The sequence below is a fragment of the Corythoichthys intestinalis genome, chromosome 7 (assembly GCF_030265065.1).
Source record: "Corythoichthys intestinalis isolate RoL2023-P3 chromosome 7, ASM3026506v1, whole genome shotgun sequence".
Taxonomy (NCBI): Eukaryota; Metazoa; Chordata; class Actinopteri; order Syngnathiformes; family Syngnathidae; genus Corythoichthys; species Corythoichthys intestinalis.
Genome location: NC_080401.1, coordinates 47,666,804 through 47,686,322, shown reverse-complemented (window position 1 = coordinate 47,686,322; position 19,519 = coordinate 47,666,804). Strand labels below are relative to the sequence as shown.

General features: G+C 38.0%; 2 protein-coding genes across 4 annotated transcripts in view; one reads left to right on the top strand and one right to left on the bottom strand.

The window, feature by feature from the left end:
- Window positions 1-19,519, top strand: part of trabd2b (TraB domain containing 2B) — a 202,296-nt gene that overhangs the window by 124,177 nt on the left and 58,600 nt on the right. The window contains exon 3 of the mRNA XM_057841177.1: window positions 7,265-7,411. Within this exon, the coding sequence (XP_057697160.1) occupies window positions 7,265-7,411 (147 nt within the window). The remainder of the gene's footprint in view (window positions 1-7,264; window positions 7,412-19,519) is intronic.
- The window catches only part of scyl3 (SCY1-like, kinase-like 3), a 324,580-nt gene that overhangs the window by 249,150 nt on the left and 55,911 nt on the right, over window positions 1-19,519 (bottom strand). The gene's annotated exons all lie outside the window — the stretch shown is intronic.

Here is a 19,519-nt window from a genome sequence, read left to right as displayed (position 1 = left end):
TTGTCCACCAGCGTCGCTAAAATCAACCAAATTTAAAAGTTGCAAAGTCTTGCTTTAAGTACAGTAACAAAGTACTTTTACTTCATTACATTCCACCACAGTCCACAAGTGCGAATTGAACCCAGGTCATCACAAATGGCAGTGGGGTGCTAAGCCCACTAAGCTAATAACAGTAGAATGAGCAGTTCTGAACATTGTAGACTTATCTTAATTACTCAGAGCACGCTAATAGCGTAAACATCAATGCTAAAGCAAGAAGAAAAAAGCAAAATAAGGGAAGCCATGTGTTTGTTTTCCAACACCTGATTTATAATAGCCTGCATGCGTGCAAAAACCACCAACCCAAACTCTCCGCCACTTGCTAATCCTGCAGGATCATCACTTCCATCTGCGTAGCACATGCGCCTCAAAAACCAGCCTTCCATTGGTTTGTACAATTCAGTCACATTTGAATGTCTCTTTTACTCTTTTTGATAGGCATTTTAGTTTTTAAGGAACGCATTAAGTGAAACAGAATTATGTTTACGTGTAAATGCAGTAATAAGCTATTTTTTTCTCATTTGACATTTGTGACCTGTGCAGTTTGCCGCGTCCTTGTGCAAGATGGCCAACAATATTCTGAGCCAACTGCCAAATATTTCGGGCATTCAAGGTCAAGAGAATGAGAATGCATGTACACTTTATTTAACATGTATGATGCTTGACTGTTTGCTATCCAAATCTTTGTTAATCATTTGTTAGACTTAAAAAAAAAAAAAATTCCTTTGTGCCGCTTCACCATCCAGATTAAAATCTTTTAAAGCTTTATTTGATGACAAAGGGATTTTTAGAAGGAAGAAGAAGGCTTGAGAAAAGCCAGGCTGGTAAAAAAAAGACACTACAAGAGAGGACCCATTTAACACACATGTGCGTACACACAACACCATGATTTATATAGAATTTTCAAATATTATACGTGCAGTATCTATGTTTTGTGAGTCTGTTTAAATATTCATTTTTGAATTGAAAACAAAACAATCCAAAATGTTCTATGTTTGGACTAGGCATGTGCCGGTATGAGATTTTGACGGTACGATAACCGTGAGCAAAAATACCGCGGTTTCACGGTATCACGGTATTGCAATTATAGCTCCAAAATGTGTTATTTTGAGATGTATGGGTTTAAAAAAAAAAAAACTTCTTTACATTGAACAGGATTTTTTTTTTTTTTAGAACATAGTTGCAAATTGGAATATGAATGTATTGTTAAAATATATAAATTATCAATAAATAAAAAAACAAATTTTAAATAAAATTAAAATATAACGTAAACTATACCCACAGCCACAGCTCAAGTTGCTCAAGTTTAGAGCAAGAACAAAATAATTTCTATAAAAAAAGTAAAAACTCTTTTGCATAATTTTTTTTGAGGATTGAAAAGCTCAAGTGAAGTTTCGCCATTTTCAGCCACTGTGTCAACTCTAGTCTACATGATCTCATGCCTTTGTGTTAGAAAGAACAAAGAATTCAAAAGTTAATAAGTTAGTTAAAAATGTATAAGTTAGTTAAAATGTAAATATTGTTGTGGAAAGGTTTCATCTTAAAAAAAAAAAAAATAATAATAATAATAATTGGGAGTGAGACCTCTCCTTGATCCAGCGAACGTGGATTTGTGCTTAGGGCAAGATCATCTTTCCTCAATTAACGATCTTTGATGCGATGCCTTTTTCCCCCTTCATTCAAGAGAATCATGCTTGTTTTCTCACTCTGCGGCTGTAACACTCGACGAAGTTGCTCTCCCAGCTAAGCCTAGGCTAACATTCGTCTTTTATAAGCTTTTAGTTAGTTTGTATATCGAATTTCAAAGGAAAATATGTGTTTTGTTTTTGGCGAACTCATAGTGCTAATCTGTTTAGCTACTCACACATGGAAAAATACAATTGTACAACGTTTTAAATGTATTCATTCTGTATATTTCACCTACCACGATTTGAGAGCTCAATAAATTGAAGAAAAGAACGCCTTATATTTGGAGTATTTGTTTAGGGTTCTCTGGCTGTTTAGCCGATAATCACTTTCACACGCAGCAACAAACGGGAGGGGGTGAGCGCTGCCGCGCCACGCCACTTCTGTCTGGATTTTTGACACATGAAAAATGGCGAATACCGTACTACGGTCTGACGGAAAATTTTAGTGGTTTTGAAACCGCGACGTTTTTACACCACGGTAAACCGTGAAACCGGTAACCGGCACATGTCTAGTTTGGACATTGTTTTTAACTATGCAAACTAAACTAAATTATGTAGGCTAACTTCATTAGCATGTAGCCTACAACATAATCGGTCTGCTACATTGTACTATCAAAACCTCAAATATAGCCAACTCTAATTGGTTAGACACTTCTGGATATTGTCAGCCGCATCCATCAAAACAACCTTATTATTGATCGCCAATGTGGTAATGCTACAAGTTTGCTTCTGTCCAAACACCAAGGTTACAACTCTAGTTATGTTCTGTGCCCCAAAGAAAGACAATATTGTACAGTACATGTACAGCAACACTTCTTTTCACCGGCACACAAAGCCTTCTGTCTTTCTTCTGGTGTTTAAGCTGTCAGCTTTGTTAAGAGCAGCGTTCTAAAGAATTTAGCAGGAGTTCTGAAACTTTCATGTCCTGACTCCTCTCACTGGCTTTTTTTGGAAAAGGTCCCAGCGGCGACTCACTTTGGGAGAGTGGAGATTTGTCGAGAGCAGCAAAATTGCATAAAAAAGATCTGTAGGTTCTTTATGAGCGAGAAAAACGTAAACTGCAGGGCTGAGATAAGATCTTAAAAGTAGAGGCAAAGAGGTTGTTTTTTGTTGCCATTTACGGTTTCTTTAATTAGCAAGATTACATGAGGTATGAATGTCTCCGGTTATCTGCAAACATGTTGAGGGTAATGCATCTGGATATGAAATGTTTCACATTTGGGGGTAATTTTTGGAAAATATCTTTAAATGAAACCTCGGACATGAAGACTTGTAGGCTCTAATAAGCCACAATTGTTCTCTTTTACTAAAATATGTTATTAGAAACACATATACTATTAGCAATGATGTAAAAATCTATAATATTTAGTACATGTTTTTACCTACGGAAGGCGCAATGTTTGACGTGCACAATGGACGCAGTTGGGCTGTACTTGGAAAATAGCTGTGTTAGCTAGAAAGTGAAGACTGGCATGATTTTGTCCCATTCTGCCGCTGGTCAGTGTTTTTGTTATAGAGCTGTGGGATAAGTTCCCAACGTCGCACAAGCATCCAATTCCACCTAATTAGCGGTGTCTTTAAACCAATCCTAGGCGGCTTGCCGAGACATTGACTTGCTGCCCTTTGACAGTTTGTCCCTTTGTTGCTAGTTTCATCATTGCCTTGTTTTTTTATTTTATTGATCCCGACCTACTGTCACTGACCTTTTTTGCATGTCCTTTTTCCGCGATTGTGTGTTTTTTTGTGTGTGTTTAATAAACTCTTCTACGCAATCCCTATGCTTGCTGTCTGAAGTGAGCCGCTTTTTCTAATTCCGTGGTCAAGCCACCCGCACTTTCTTTTCAGTTGCGTTTCGCATGTGGGTTGTAATCGCTTTATAATGAAATCCATTACCCTATCACCATGTCGAATTATAGTCCTGTGGTTTACACGCTCGTCTGTCGCACGGGAAATGCGGGTTTGAATCCCCCTGGAGACCTTCATTTAATTGCTTTTGCTGCTCGTTTTTTGAAATATCATCTTTTACGCTCGGGTTCAAATTGGAAAGGCAGAATCGACATGTTTATGTAGCTAAAGAGTGATACTGTGGTAGCCCGGCATCGCTGCCCAGTGATGTCACGCCCAGAGTGCATTGCGTCGTCAACAACAATGGCGACCTACTAGTTAAACTAATTTTACAAATCTTATTAAAAAGAAAACATTAAGATATCAAATGATCATAACTCGTATAAACTTTTAGGTATTACATATCCTTCTATAGTTCTAACTTTTAAAATCAAGCTGTCCTGCTTAGCTGCTTAAGACAGAGAATAGGATTCTGAGTGTCCTTATGGTCTGAACCAGAGGTGGGCAAATTATTCCACAAAAGGCTGCATTGGGTTCGGGTTTTCATTCCAACCCATCAAGAGACCTTTTCACCAATCTGATGTCTTACAAGTGCAATCAGTTGATTGCAGTCAGGTGCTTCTTGTTTCCCCGGACTATTCATTGGTTAAACTGCCTGTGCTAGATCAGTTGTAATAAAGACCAGGACCCATTGCGGCCCTTGAGGAACGGTTTGCCCACCCCTGGTCTGAACAGTTTTAATGTATCACATGGAAGTTTGATATATTCTCGTTGTAGTTGTTCATTATGTTTTATTCATTAGGAAAAATCAGCAACAGGAAGGTGTTATGAGAGGACAGAAAGGAAGGAAGCAGACAGAAAAGGAGAAAAAACAACAACAAGAAATAAATTATGACAGGCCTATGCCTCCTATGAACATAGTGTTGCTATTGTTAGCTAATTATATTACCCATAGACACCAAGTGGGGAGCCTGATAACCGAGTAGAAAGCAACAACAATATTTATATATGGGATAATCTTTACATTGATATGACCATGTCACATCTGTAAATTGCTTTTATTAAAAACCAAGCACGAGTATATTAACTCTTTCAGTGCTGCTCCAAAGCCCCATTTGTCTCTTTTCACCCTTCTGCTGTGAATTTGAATTAGTTTATCACAATATAAACATCCAATTTTAATTCGAAGGGCTAGCAGCAAACAAATGACCTCACTGTCCAAATGGATTGGACATCTATCGCCATCAATGGCAGCCAGTGATATAGTTACACTAGATCGGAATAGATCACGTCATCACCAGGAATCTTCAGTTAGAATTTAGAAAGCTATAGTTTGTGGTATATTTAAAGGTTAAACTATTGCTATAGGGAATTATGAACATTTACTCGCATCTTTTAGCTATTTGTGGTAGGGCTCGGCTCCTTCCCTAGCAAATTTACTGTATCTCTTTTTAAGGGCACAGTACTTTTGTACTGGTTCTCATTACATAGTACAGCTGTACCTAACAACGTGTCCAGTGGGTATACTGTATGGTTGTGAAAGCAACATGTAATTGTGTAAATTACGGCCTCAGGCTAAATTAGTTGAGCAGCTGTATCAGACTGGAGCTGCTACGCTGATCATCTAAATCCCCAAGTTGACGTTCTTGGACAGCTCTTGGCTTCCAAAGCCAACTGAGATTTGAAGTTATGATGAGATGAGTCATTTGGCGTAATCAAGTCAGTTTAGGTGCAATGTAGACGTGTGTGAAAGGGCTTCATGTGGATCTTTGGTTGCTGGAGGAGAGAGCTCAGTGGCGATGAATCGCCGCGGCCCACATGTCGAGGCGGTCACATGTGGCACGGCACTGCGGGGGTCGGCGGGGTTTGGGGGGCTTCGATTTGACCCGTCGAGCGGAGTCGCTGGGCTGAATGCCGGCTGCTTGCAGTAAATTCTCTTTAGAGAGAGTTTACTTTTGCTATTAATGACCATTGTAGATTTACGGCGCCCCGGTGACAGACAGAAAAGTTTTAAAGAACTCGCTCCAAACTTTCCCCACCCTTCACGAGGAACGCTGTGGTGTGCATTTGTGGTGTTTACCTGTAGCTGACCTCAATGGAAACCAAATGCTAACGACATTACGTTTCTCTAGTTTTATTGTCCACATTATTTGATAAGACAAGCCATTTTGATCATGTATACTCATTTTCAATTGTTGTCCGCAAAGTCATTTTGTGTTATTGATTTATTTATTTTAAAAACTCTGTGATGTTATCAGTAGCATTACAATTAAAGTTTGGTCTTGCTTCAATGGATAAAAGTAACAAAAACAAGTTTTCATCCTATTATATGTTTGTGTATACAGTGTATCACAAAAGTGAGTGCACCCCTCGCATTTCTGCAGATATTTAAGTATATCTTTTCATGGGACAACACTGACAAAATGACACTTTGACACAACGAAAAGTAGTCTGTGTGCAGCTTATTTAATAGAGTTAATTTATTTTCCCCTAAAAATAACTCAAAATTTAGCCATTTATATCTAAACCCCTGGCAACAAAAGTGAGTACACCCGATAGAAACTACGTACATCCCTAAATGTCCACATTGAGTACTGCTTGTTATTTTCCCTCCAAAATGTCATGTGGCTCGTTACAGGAGTGCTGTCAGCATTGCTCCAGAGATTGAAGAGGTGGGGGGGGGGTCAGCCTGTTAGTGCTCAGACCATACGGCACACTCTACATCAAATTGGTGTGCATGGTTGTCACCCCGGGAGGAAGCCTCTTCTGTGGAAAGTACACAAGAAAGCCTGCCCGTCTCATCAGACCATAGGACATGGTTCCAGTAATCCATGTGCTTTGTTGACATGTTGTTCTTGTGTACCGTCTTAATAAGATGCTTATCTCGTTGACAGTAATGTCTCTGCCACAGTATGAGTTTTTGGATTTAGCAACAAGTTCAGCAACAAGCTAACTGTCTTTGAGAGCTTTCTCTTTTACCTTTGTAGTTTTTCTCAAAAAAGTTGCCTGTTTCTCTACGTTTTCACAAATGCGAATAAAATAGTTTTTTTTGAAGTGATGGGTTTTTCGTTTGGAGATGACGTTTAAGCTTGCTTGGCACCATAGTGTTGTTGGATAGAGTTCAAGAACTACTCGGGTTTCTAGCCATCAGCCACCTTGCTGTCCTCAACAATGTGTTGGAATAAAACACAGGAGGAGGATTTGACGGTCGTCACATATGGGTAAATTGGAAAGGACAGTTTCGCTTTCGTGTATATCGACACTTGACAGGTCTAATCAAATGATGTACAGTAGACGAAGGTAAGGCGGCTGATGGCGACAAATTCGAGCAGTTCTTGAATGCGACACAAGCAATACCTCACTCATCTGCACACAACCGAGAACTTTTTACCTACTCCTTCGTTCTAAAAATAGGACATTGTATAATTTCTCACGGCACACCGGTTGTAAAACACTGAAATAAACAATACACATCCATGTTGCTAATTGAAGGTCCACCATGTACAACCGAGGCTATCTAGTTTTCCCCCCTCAGAGTCCAGCAAAAAGAGGAGACGAAATATACAATGACTTAATGAGACCAATAGGTTTTTGTTTTTTTTACCCAAAAGAAAAAATAAATCAGAAAAACGTCAGTTCCCCTCAAAATACAAACCCTTCCTTATTTTTCTCTGTGTTTTTCTTCCCCACAGGTGCTGTTCGCCTTAAACCAAACCCTGCTGCAGCATGAGGGTGTCCGAGCGGGCAGTCTGCAGGGCTCTTACACCACTGAGGACCTCATCACACATTACAATTGTGGGGACCTAAGCTCCATCATCTTTAACCATGACAACTCACAGGTTTGCAATATAAACTGAATTTTATGTTTTCAGGGGCTATTCTTTATCTGGCAATGGATAAATAAGGCTACTTTTTTCATAACAATAAGTTCTGGACTCTGAAATTCCAAACATTTAAAAACATTTTTATGCTCATCAAAATGATCATTAAAGCATGTTTAAAAGCTGGTTTTGAATAAGATCTGGGTGGCCAAGCAGTGAGTCGTATTTCTGTATAAGGTAATATCATCAACTACTGGTCTGACATTTATAGTGAATATATAACATCTACACACCTCTTTTCAAATGCAAGGTTTTTGTGGTGTTAAAAAAAAAAAAAAAAAAGACCAACATAAATTTTTGGAAAATATTTTCCACTTTTAATGTGAGTGGAAAAACAACCTGCATCAGTAAATTTAAAAGAAAGTTTGAAGAGCGGCATAAAATCAAACTGCAGTTGCTTGACTGCGCAGACCCCTTTGCGGACTGGAAATGTGGACATGCTCAGAATGAATAATTCAAATTCTAGAAATAAGGCAATCAAGACATACTGTATATGCCAACCTAAAAAGTTGCTCAGACAATTTTTAGTAGGCTTTTCCTGACTGTAAATTCAAGCACGGGTCTTATAAGTCCAATATTGGGCAGTAGTAGAGGCGTGCAAAATTTCCGATTCTTATTCACGATTCGGCCGGGAAAATTCGAGAACGATTCACAAACATCCAAATTCCGATTATTGAATTATACCAGGTAAAGCGGAAATAAAACGCAGTCAGCGCGATCTTCGGGACGCAATTAGGAACGGACCGAGAGTAAATATGGCTATAGCTAATGCTGCTAGGTAAAAAAAAAAACAGTAATACCTAACTGCGGCCGTCAGCCGCTACAAACAGCACCCAGTTGCTAGTTGCTACAAACATACGGCAACATACGGCTTTGGAAGATATCACATATATCTGGACTAGATGTGAAAGGACAGGCTTTCCCGCGCTAGTAAACATGCGCCATCTTAAAACAGTAGACTTCTCTAGAAGGCTCTGTTGTAGAGAACCTAATTACTTTTTATCTAAAATAAGACTATCTTTAAATGATGAAACAGTTTTAAAGCTTTCACATGTCGAAAGTAGACATGAGGGAAATCATGGAATAACGGGCGCAATTTTAACAACTTTAACGGTTGATTCACAACATTAAATTAATTGAATGTAGTTTAAAGCTGCTGATACAAAACGTGGACTTGAGTATTTTATTTACTGTTTTGAACCGGTAACTTGATACTAAAATAGTAGTTTGGTTTATTTAGCCTGAGAGGATTTTTGAACAATTTTGGAACAAATATAGAAAACAAAAACAAAAAAATGGGGGAAGGGGCACATCAATAATCGATTTATAATCGAATCGGAGTCTCTGAATCGTAATCGTAATCGAATCGAATCGTTAGGTGCCCAAAGATTCCCACCTCTAGGCAGTAGTGGCGGCATTTCAAGCTTTTCAAAAGCAAATATACAAAAATGTGTTCTACACAACCCTTGTCAGAAGAATGTTAACTCTAATCACCTCACCAAAATGTCCCGAGCAATAGATTCTACCACTACAGTTAGTCCCCGGGTTACAATGTACCTGACTTACGTGATTACAACTTTAGGACACCGGAGTCTCCAGTCTTTTTGTTTTTTTTGTTGACTTTTGTTTTGTGATGCATGCTTTTATTTTGGCCGGACTTGACTGAATCGTCTTGCAATGTGAGGTGTTCTTTCCTCGGTTTTCCCAAATGGTTGACTGCCTGCCACTAGTTTCACACCAATTTGTTTTCAATAAGAAAATAATACAGACAGTATGTGGCAAGTTTAAAATTAATATACCGTATTTTTCGGACTATAAGTCGCAGTTTGTTTTTTTTTCCTCCATAGTTTGGCTGGGGGTGCGACTTATACTCTGGAGCGATTTATGTGTGAAATTATTAACACATTATTAAAGGTAGTCCCTGGGTTACAACGGACCCGACTTACGCGATTTTGACTTTACGATGCCTGAGTCTCGTCTTTTTTTGTTGTTGTTGTTGTTTTTTTAAACGTTGAATTTTGCTTTGTGATGCATGCTTTTATTTTGGCGCAAGAAGCGTAGAACAGGAAGCAATCGCATGTACAGAGACGCCCACCCTACATAAGCGCACAGAGAGCAGCCGAGTGACAGAGGTGACAGCCTGTGAGCACATTTGTTGCTTGTGAAGCATCCAGAGGCGATGGCTATATATAAAACCCCTGTTGTACTGTTTATTGTGCGTTTTCAATTGTGCTTGAATACTTGGGGCGAGTTTATGTGATTGTTTTTAATGATAATCGTTTGTTATTGCTGTATCAGCAGCTACTTGTAAACACAAATTAAATCGCTGTTATTGAAGAGGAAACTTATTTAATTTCAATTTTATTTTAGTTTTATTCTGCAAGAGTTGATGTCATGAGCAGCTGAATAAAGTCAGCAAATCACACGGACGTCTGACATAGTCATTTCGGAGCTTCGCTGTCTAGCTAGGACTTAACTCCAACATATTGGGGAGGACAGTACAATGACGTATAATACATGTTTTTGGATAGTTATTTTGGGTACTTGAAGGGTTAATTCCCATTTATACGGAAATTCGGGTTACGTCACCAGTGTAGGATCGGAACTCGTTCGTAACCCGGGGACTACGTGTACTTCATCCCAAAAAGTAAAGGACCAAATGGCGGCCTTTTTTCCTAAAATAAAGTGGTACCTCTACTTACGAATGTCTCTACATGAAGAATTTTCAGGTTACGACACTCTTCAACTGGTAGATATGACCTCGTTTCAGGAGACAAAAGGCAAAAATACAGTTACAGTCGTTTACTGAACATACCATACTTATGCTCTGCCATTAGCTATTGCCAAGCATCTTCCTGGCAGCCAGTTGGCTAAAAGGGACCTCTAATATATGTGTATGTGCGCATCCCAGTTGGGCTGCTCGATATTGGAAAAAAAATTACATTGGAACTTTTGGGGGGTTTGCAATATATATTGCGATATTAAAACTAGAAGAATTTCCAGCAGAAGTGAATAGCTCTGTTTGGCAAGACTTTGGTTGACTCACCATGACCACTTTGTATTCATGTAATACCATTTAATCCAGGCTAAAGGGATTCATCTGTGAATGACGATGGTAACAAGATACAAAACGGATCCAGGAGGCCCACTTGCTGCTTTTATGAAGCAAAACAAAAGTGTACGTGTTCAAAAAACAAACAAAAACTATTGCATGTCCTGCGATGAGACTATTGCGCACACGCACACTCACGTTGCGATAGCGATATTCAATGGATATATTGTGTAGTCCAACTGTATATCCCAGCATCCTCTTCATTTGCCCGTGCTCCAACAGCTTTATGTACTTGAATGAACTTTTATTCTTTGTTTCTTACATTATACTTAACTCTCATTTCATGTTTACTGTGCAATGATCTAATCGTGACTTGTATCTGTTACATGTTTTGATGCATTTTTATGCTTTATAAAAAGATTTATGTCCGAATTTTGGGCGGCTTGGAACAGATTAGGGCATTTACATGGAAAAACTTTTACGGAATTTTCAGTTAACGAAAACTGCTTCCAGAACCAATTTATTTCATAAGTAGCGCTACCACCGTACAATAAAACAAAAAACAACTGGAAACAAGCATGTCGACCTCTACTAATGTAGATTTGCTAACAACGCAGAATAAAAGCTTCAATGGTCCATGACCACCCACACACAAAGTCTTGTGAAAATGTATTTTTTGCTTATTTTAAACACAAGCAAAGCTAACCACACACAAAAACAACATAACCAAATGTGTTTTCCCTACATGGCAAACCGGGCTCTGTGAATGCCCACCAACTTCTCAAACTTCTAAATAAATGCTAATGTCACGAGATTCCAATAAATCCCTGAAGCATCGTTATATCGAAATATACTCTGTGGTCTTTAGTGAGGGGTTCCTAAACTTGTAACTCTGACATTTAAACAAATAATAAAGAACTCAAGAGACATGAATCAGTAAGCGCTTTGCCAAGAAATCATGTCTTCTTAACGAGCAAAAAATAGCTTGCAACATTTTACAAGACAATGCTCTTATTTCAATGAAAACAGTAATTTACAGCTTCTCAAGCCACACACACAGAAAATCTTGACATGCTCAAAAACTCACTATAATTCAGGTTTACCAGACACATTAAACCTGACACACAATGTAACCTTAGCTTTTCAAGTTATTCACACCAGAGAGCCGCGAGAAAGTGTGAAAGTCATAGAAAAAAAGGTCACAAATATTTTCTCTCTGGGCCTCACATGTCACTTTCGTGGTCTGCATCCATTCGTCTTTCTAACTCAGTTGGCCCCCAGGAGCTTGTTTCGACACTTCTTTGCCTTGAGTGGCCTGCTGGTGGCCTCCTGCTCTTTAAATCAGAGCAAACGGGCCATAATGCCGTGACATGTACTGGAGTTGTGCAGCACATGCTAGAGCCATCAGACGCCTGTAGCTCTAAGCATATGTGTTTATGTACATGTGTGTGTGTGAGAGAGCAGAACTAACAATAAGGACTGCAAGTTAGCGGCTGATTGGAACCAATTTGGAGACCTCCAACATAGCCACTTGTGTTCAAAACAAGTCAGGGATTAATCGTGAAGTAGCTAGCATTCAACACGCAGATACTTTTATCATTTCAACACATTGCCAGCACAAACTCATTTACTCACTCAGCACACTGAAGGGAGATAGCTGCAACTAGACACTATTCGAAAGTATAGTACAAGGTTAACCTAGTATTTCTTACAAAGCTTTCATATGCCGTTGCACACCAACGTCAACACAACGTCAACACTAGATCATGATCAATCGCAAATTAAATGCGAGACCATTTCACAATTTGGTTAAAACAGTTTTTTTTTTTAAAGGGTACCACGGATAGAAAGACATGTACCGTATTTTTCGGACTACAAGTCGCACCTGAGTAGAAGTCGTACTAGCCATAAAATGCCCAACAAAGAGAAAAAAAAACATAAGTCGCATTTTTGGGGGAAATTTACTTGATAAAATCCAACACATAGATATGTCATCTTGAAAGGCAATTTTATATAAAGATACAATAGAGTACAACATGCTGAATTAGTGTACAGTGTACAGTGCATGAACAATGAAATGCGGATATACTTTCCTCACCAGGACGCTACGGCTCGGTCCTGGCTATACAGCGAGCTAAACTCCCAAATGATGATGCTGGACGTCCGTATAATTTGCTGAATCAATTTCATCCTCAATACCAAACAGGTTCGCATCAACGTAAATAAATGATAATTACTGTAGGTGATACTACAGCAATGATACAAACGGTTAGCATGCGTTCGCTAGCATTAGCACATCGTTCAAACAACCACACAACTGGCTCTAAGTGTCCGATCGCGGATGGAAAACACACAACAACAACAACAGAAAAGATGATACACACAGGCGTTGCCTCTATAGAGATATTTTACAAGGATAAACAATGAACGTAGGTTCCCAGCCGTGTTTCTCTCTCGCTAACTCGCACACGCACGCAGAGCTGCCTAACTGTCAGTCTTCTTTTGGCGTGTGAGCGCTCTTCACAAGTGCGAGTACGTCCCCACGTGGGCGTGAAAGTGCCACAAACCAAAAGCATGAATTTCAATATAAAAAAAAGTCAATAATACAATTGAACACACATTGCCACAGGCAGAACGCGAACGTGGCCATAGCTATTAAGAGTTATTCAGATAACTATAGCATAAAGAACATGCTAACAAGTTTACCAAACCACCAGTGTCAGTCCAAAACACCAAAATAACATGTGAAATGATATCATAATGTGTTAATAATTTCACACATAAGTTGCTCCTGAGTATAAGTCGCACCCCCAGCCAAACTACGAAAAAAACTGACTTATAGTTAGAAAAATACGGTAATTCTTAATAGATAAATATTAGTACGAAATATAATAATTTGATATTAAAACCCCTCTTAATGTTTTCGTTTTAATAACATTTGTAAGATTTTAAACCAAAATAATTAACTAGTATGTCCGGCAGCGTACCTATGTGACGTCACCGCCCTGCGACGTCAACACCAATGGCGACCTACTGGTTAAAATAATTTTAACAAATTTTATTGAAACGAAAACATTAAGAGGGGTTTTAATATCAAACTAGTATAACTCGTACTAACATTTATCTTTTAAGAACTACGTCTTTCTATCCGTGTTTCCTTTTAAGGACACATCTCTATACCACGAAACTAGACAAAAGTGATTCAATAAAACCTCAACAAAACAAGGTCAGCATGTCTCATCCCTCATTTGAAATAGTTTTGTACTTCAAAAAGCCGAAATAACTTCACTGGAGTTGTCCAATATGTTTGGGAAAATGATAACATTGGCCACTAAATGCATTTTTTTGAGTCAATGTGCATATTGCCTTGACAGTGAATGTAGAAGCAGTAAGCATTTGCACAAGAGTTTAGTGCAATAGTTATGCTTACTGATCATTGAATGTTTCTAAACTAAGATGCTTGGGATATGTTATGTGAGCAGACCATTTGCATTCATGGTGCTAAAATGAAATGAACAATAAATTATATCAAAATAATGAATTATAAATTCATTACATATACCTACTGGGTTACCAGAAAGAAGTAGTCACTAAGAAAATTAGAAAATTAATAAAATACAAAATCTGTGCAGATGCATCTTGGGAATTGTCATTTCATTGGCATGTCCTGTGATTGCCTGCCTTCATTTGTCGTGCTTTGTTCGCCCCATAGTGGCTATTTGGGGTAACTACTAGAGCTGGGAATCTTTGGGCACCTAACGATTCGATTACGATTACGATTCAGAGGCTCCGATTCGATTATAAAACGATTATTGATGCACCCCCCTCCTTTTTTTTTTTTTTTTTTAAAATAAAGTTTTGTACATTAGTTCCAAAATTGTTCAAAAATACTCTCAGGCTAAACCAAACTACTATTTCAGTATCAAGTTAACATATAGCAGTAAACAAATATACAAAAATAACATTAAATAAAAAAACTCCAGTCCCCATTCTGTATCAGCAGCTTTAAACTACATTCAATTAATTTAATGTTGTGAATCAACCGTTAAAGTTGTTAAAATTGCTCCCGTTATTCCATAATTTCCCTTTTGTCTACTTTTGACATGTGAAAGTTTTAAAACTATTTTAAAGATAGATTCAAGTCAATATTTTACCGATTTAGGAGTATTTTAGATAAAAAGTTAATTAGGTTTGCTTGGAAGGTTCGCTACAACAGCATTGCAGGGAAGTTTACTGCTTTAAGATGGCGGCCGTTTACTAACGCCCGCATCTAGCTTTTTGCAGATGTGCTGCTACCGCTACCGAGTCTATAATCCATCTAGTCCTATATAAATGATATCTACCGTAACATTATGTAGCTTAGCTGTACTTGTAGCAGCTTTTCGGCAGCAGTCAGGTATGTTGTTGTGTTTTTTTTATCTCGTGGCATGAGTTGAGCTAGAGCCGTGAGTTGAGCGTTGGCATTACCCGAGGGGCCGGTTAATGAGAAGCATAATGTTTAGCTACTCCCGCTCCGTTCCGTCCCGAAGTCCGCGCGGCGCGCTGAGTGTGTTGTACTTCCGCTTTACTTGGCATATTTCAATAATCGGAATTTGGATGTTTGTGAATCGTTCTCGAATCTTCCACGGCCGAATCGCGAATAATCTAAGAATCGGAAATTTTGCACACCTCTAGTAACTACTGTAAACTTGATTTAACCGTGAGTGATTCCATTAATGCAATTATGGATATTTTGGCTCAATTCAATTTATATTATATCATAATTTAACTTCTGTAACTTTAGTTGAGGTTGTTCTCTTAATTTTCATAGAATGTTTATTGTGTTTGGAAAACCTTGAAGTAGTTACTTTTATCATTATTAAAGCATACAATGGGGAATCACAATACAATTAGCAATAACATGTTAAGTGCATATATTGCATAAATCGGTATCGGATTTTTGAAGTTGGACAATATCGCGATATCGGTTAAAAAATCATTATACGACAACTCTTAACCTTATTGGCAGTTTACAAATTGATGTTTGCACCACACATGATACGACAGTCTGTCGTTTTTATACCTCTACAGACGGACAGATAAATGCTTAGATGTATAATTCTTTAGCAAATACTTCTTCCAAAAATGTTACGATTAGTACTGGTTGGTGCGTTTAATCGATTAATTCGAGTAATTCAATTAGAGAAAAGATTTGAATTAAAATTTTGCTGCTAAGAGTATTCATTTACTTAAACTGGCGTTATAATGGTTTGTTTTGAATGTGTTTGCATTTAGTTTAATCGATTTGGGTGGATACACTGCCCTCTAGTGGCAACAGTGAATATAACAACTCATTTCAAATGGTTAAATCCAGCTGCTCCCTGTTAAGACCAACATTAAGTTGTAAGTTTTTGTTTGAGCCAATATGATTGTTTATGCATTATTAGTTTAGAGGTATATTTTGCAGTTTTTTGCTGGAATATGCTTTTGATTAATTAATGTTTTTGTTAAAAGCATTTAAAAAAAAAAAAAAAAAAAAATATATATATATATATATATAGACTAAGTTAGCGGACGTTTGCTATGTAAGTTAGCCAATTGTTCTTTTGTTGTACTTAGATCGTCATTTATTTTTACTTTTTTATACCATTTGAGGCTCAGCCCAGGTATTTTAATTTTTTATGTTCCTCATCTGATTACTCGATTATTTGAACAACGAGTTAACACTAGAAGTCCCACAGAATTCTGGTACTCCTACTCGTCCCAAACAATGGCCGATATGGCCTCTTCCCCGGAAAACCCAGACGTGGCAAAAATGACCCAAGTGCTTTTGAATTGGCAAGTCTTTGTTGGACAGACAACAGCCGTTCATATGGAAATGCAACCACTAGACAAACATTAACTTCAGACACAATAAACACAATCCATACTCCATGCCCCTGATTCAGTCCTTCTAAATTATGGACACAATTCCTGCTTTACACTCAAATTGCAGTTCTAAAACGTTTTTTTCTTCTTCTTCAAAACAATATACACATTTGGGCCATTCTGTCTGTCGTTATGTGTGCAGTATAGGAGAAGTGAATTAAAAAATGTGTAAAAAGTGTCAAACTTCATAAATAGATGTAGTTTGATTTGAACTGACACAAACTATCATATGAGTCACAGAGGAGTAGCCAAATCAGCCATTGCTAGGGAATATTAGGAGTGTTTGTTTTAGGAAAGGCCAAGTAGGCCTCTGCTGGGTTTTCTAGTATTAATCGACTACTTAAATAATCGATAGCTGCAGCCCTAGTTACGATAATGTCTTTGTGGCCAGGTATATTATTAGGTGTGAAATACCCTGTATAACTTTATCCACCTTAGTTGAAACATAGTGTGAATTCTACAAATTTTAATAGGGGTTTGAATCAAAGGCTCCGGGCACAATATATTAAACACAGTCACTGTGGAAAGACGATTTAAACGGTGCTCGTGCCTTTCCGTTTTTCTCGTGTTTACCATATATGACAAAACAAAGAATATTTATGTAGACAATGGTGTAAGCCTCTCCTATGTTCTGATAGAGGGAATATTCTGTCGGAGTGAAGTCAAGAACGTGTTGGCTAAAAGATAAATGTGAGCGAGGAGGACTTGCTCACACGTGGTTCAATAAATCTCTAACCCGAACACATGAAACACATCTGCACTCTCACCAAATGTTGTCCGTCTTTCACCAGAAATTCTATAGCATTTCATTTGTCTTACTGAGGGATAGTGGGAACTCAATACCATACACGCCTTGGTGATTCACTGCTCTTAAATAACATAATAAAATGTCATGTTGTTACTGGTGTAGACCGTGACTGCTGTTTGAAGTTTCACACCCGAGACTCACTAGCCACTTCCCTTTGTGTCGAAAGCAGTTGTTGCTGACATCACCTTGCATCCCATTACCAGTCAGTCAGCGACCGCTAGACATCCAAAGGTCCAATCTGTTTCTGGGAAGGGAGGAGCAGGAACCTGTCTCACAACACAAATACCTCAGAGTCATTTTGGACTCACAACTCACGTTCAAGAAAGCCATCAAAAGGTCTTGAACACAATGGCTTTTCACTGAAGACATTTGAAACAAATCCATCATTTCTTAACAGCTGATATGGCAAAAACATCTTTCCGCTGTTTGATCTCCCACCTGGAATACTGTTTAGCAAACTGGGCGTGTGCAGGCTCCATAGAGTTGAAACTCCTACAACATCTGTATTTGTTTCACCCAGGCTTATGAAAAAAAAGTGCAATACCATATCTATGAGTTCATTTATAGATATACTGTATGTACCTACTATTTTCTCCTTGTCTGGTTAAAGAATTCATCCACAAAAAGATTTTTTATGTTTGGAGGACTACAGATTGAAATTAGCTCTGTGATAATTGATTAAAGTATCAAATAAAAAACAGATTTTCTCTTTGATGGGTTTTGTTAAGGTGTAACAATTCTCTGATTCTACAATACATAAACCATTCTAAAAAAGGGTACATGAAGTGGAAAAAATAAAGTGTTTTTGAAAAAAATCTAAATTACACATTTTCATTAAAAAAACGACAAAACCGCATTGTCAACTATTCACATATTAATACTTGTACTCATACTTTGTGTAAAACTAATCTTTGTTTGATTTTTGAAAAATGTCAATACAGCAATCCCATTGAATGATTGACACCATCAAATACTACATCTGTAGTTTAATCAACAAGTAACCCCATCTATGACCAAAAAGCAGTAAAGCCATGGCAAAGGCTTACCAACCTAAGCTAGACTTAGCTCCTTTCAGCAGTACAATGTTCTCTCAATGCAGTTTTATTCACTTAGAAAAAACTACAATTCCTTGAACCAGTGGCGGATGCTGGTCGTTCAATGAGGCGATACGTAAAGTGTGTCTGCCTGTGAGTGCTTTGTGATGTAGGGGGGCTCAGTGGAACACACTGCTCAGTAAGGAAAGAAACTAGAGTACCAGATGTCAAGTCTCCAAACACAAGCAGCTACAATAGAAAAAACCCCCACCAGAAATAAGCTTGATTTTTCACTAGAGGTTTTTAACAATGCAAGTCTCGCTAGGATGATTATGAAAGTCTCTGGTTCAACTCAGAACAATGTAGAGTTAAAACGATTACTCGAATAATTCGAGTAGCTCGATTTTAAAAATTGATCGAGGATTTTTTTTTTTCAGTTTGAGTAAAAGCAGTGTATTGTTGTTTAGAGCTGAAACGAATACTCAAGCAACTCGAGTAACTCGAGTTTAAAAACTTATCCGAGTAAGTTTACTCACCCCGAGGAATCGTTTACCAGTAATTTTGCCAGCTCTAAGCATCACGTTTGCCAGGGCTACTTTTTTGCGGGACAACGCACTGATTTCACCTGCGCAGAGGAAGCAATAAAAAAAAAACAAAAAAAACCTTACAGCAGCCAACAGCCGCTACAAACTACGTCGACGTTGCTAAAAAACTAGCCCGCAATGATGCTACTGTGGAAGTAGCAGGTAGTGTCTGATGCGTCTCGTAGATATCACATGTATGTTGAACAAGATGCGAAATGAGAGAGTCAGCGGCGTTAATAAACAGCCGCCATCTTAAAGCACTCGCTCACGTAATGTTAGCCCTGCGGAGGGCTAGGTTTCTATACATTATGACCACTGTTGAGGCGTTGCTAACATGTCTTACATATAGGCTTTATTTTATCTGTGAAAACAGCGCTGTAGAGTGATGAGGGTGTAGAATAAAAACTTTGAGATGCAATTGTTGGCGCTTTTCAATAATGTACATCTAAAATAAATACATTGTCTAAAAATGGTTTAATATTAGGTGAAATGTCTTGTTTTCGCATGTATATTTATAATTGTTCTTTACCTTAGGGAAAAAAAAAAAAGTTTTATCCGATTACTCGATAAATCGATACTTTTCAGTAGAATACTCGATTACTAAAATATTTGATAGCTGCAGCCCTAGAACAATGGTATGAAAGTTAAAAAAAATTTTTTAAAAAGCCTCCCGTGGCTGTC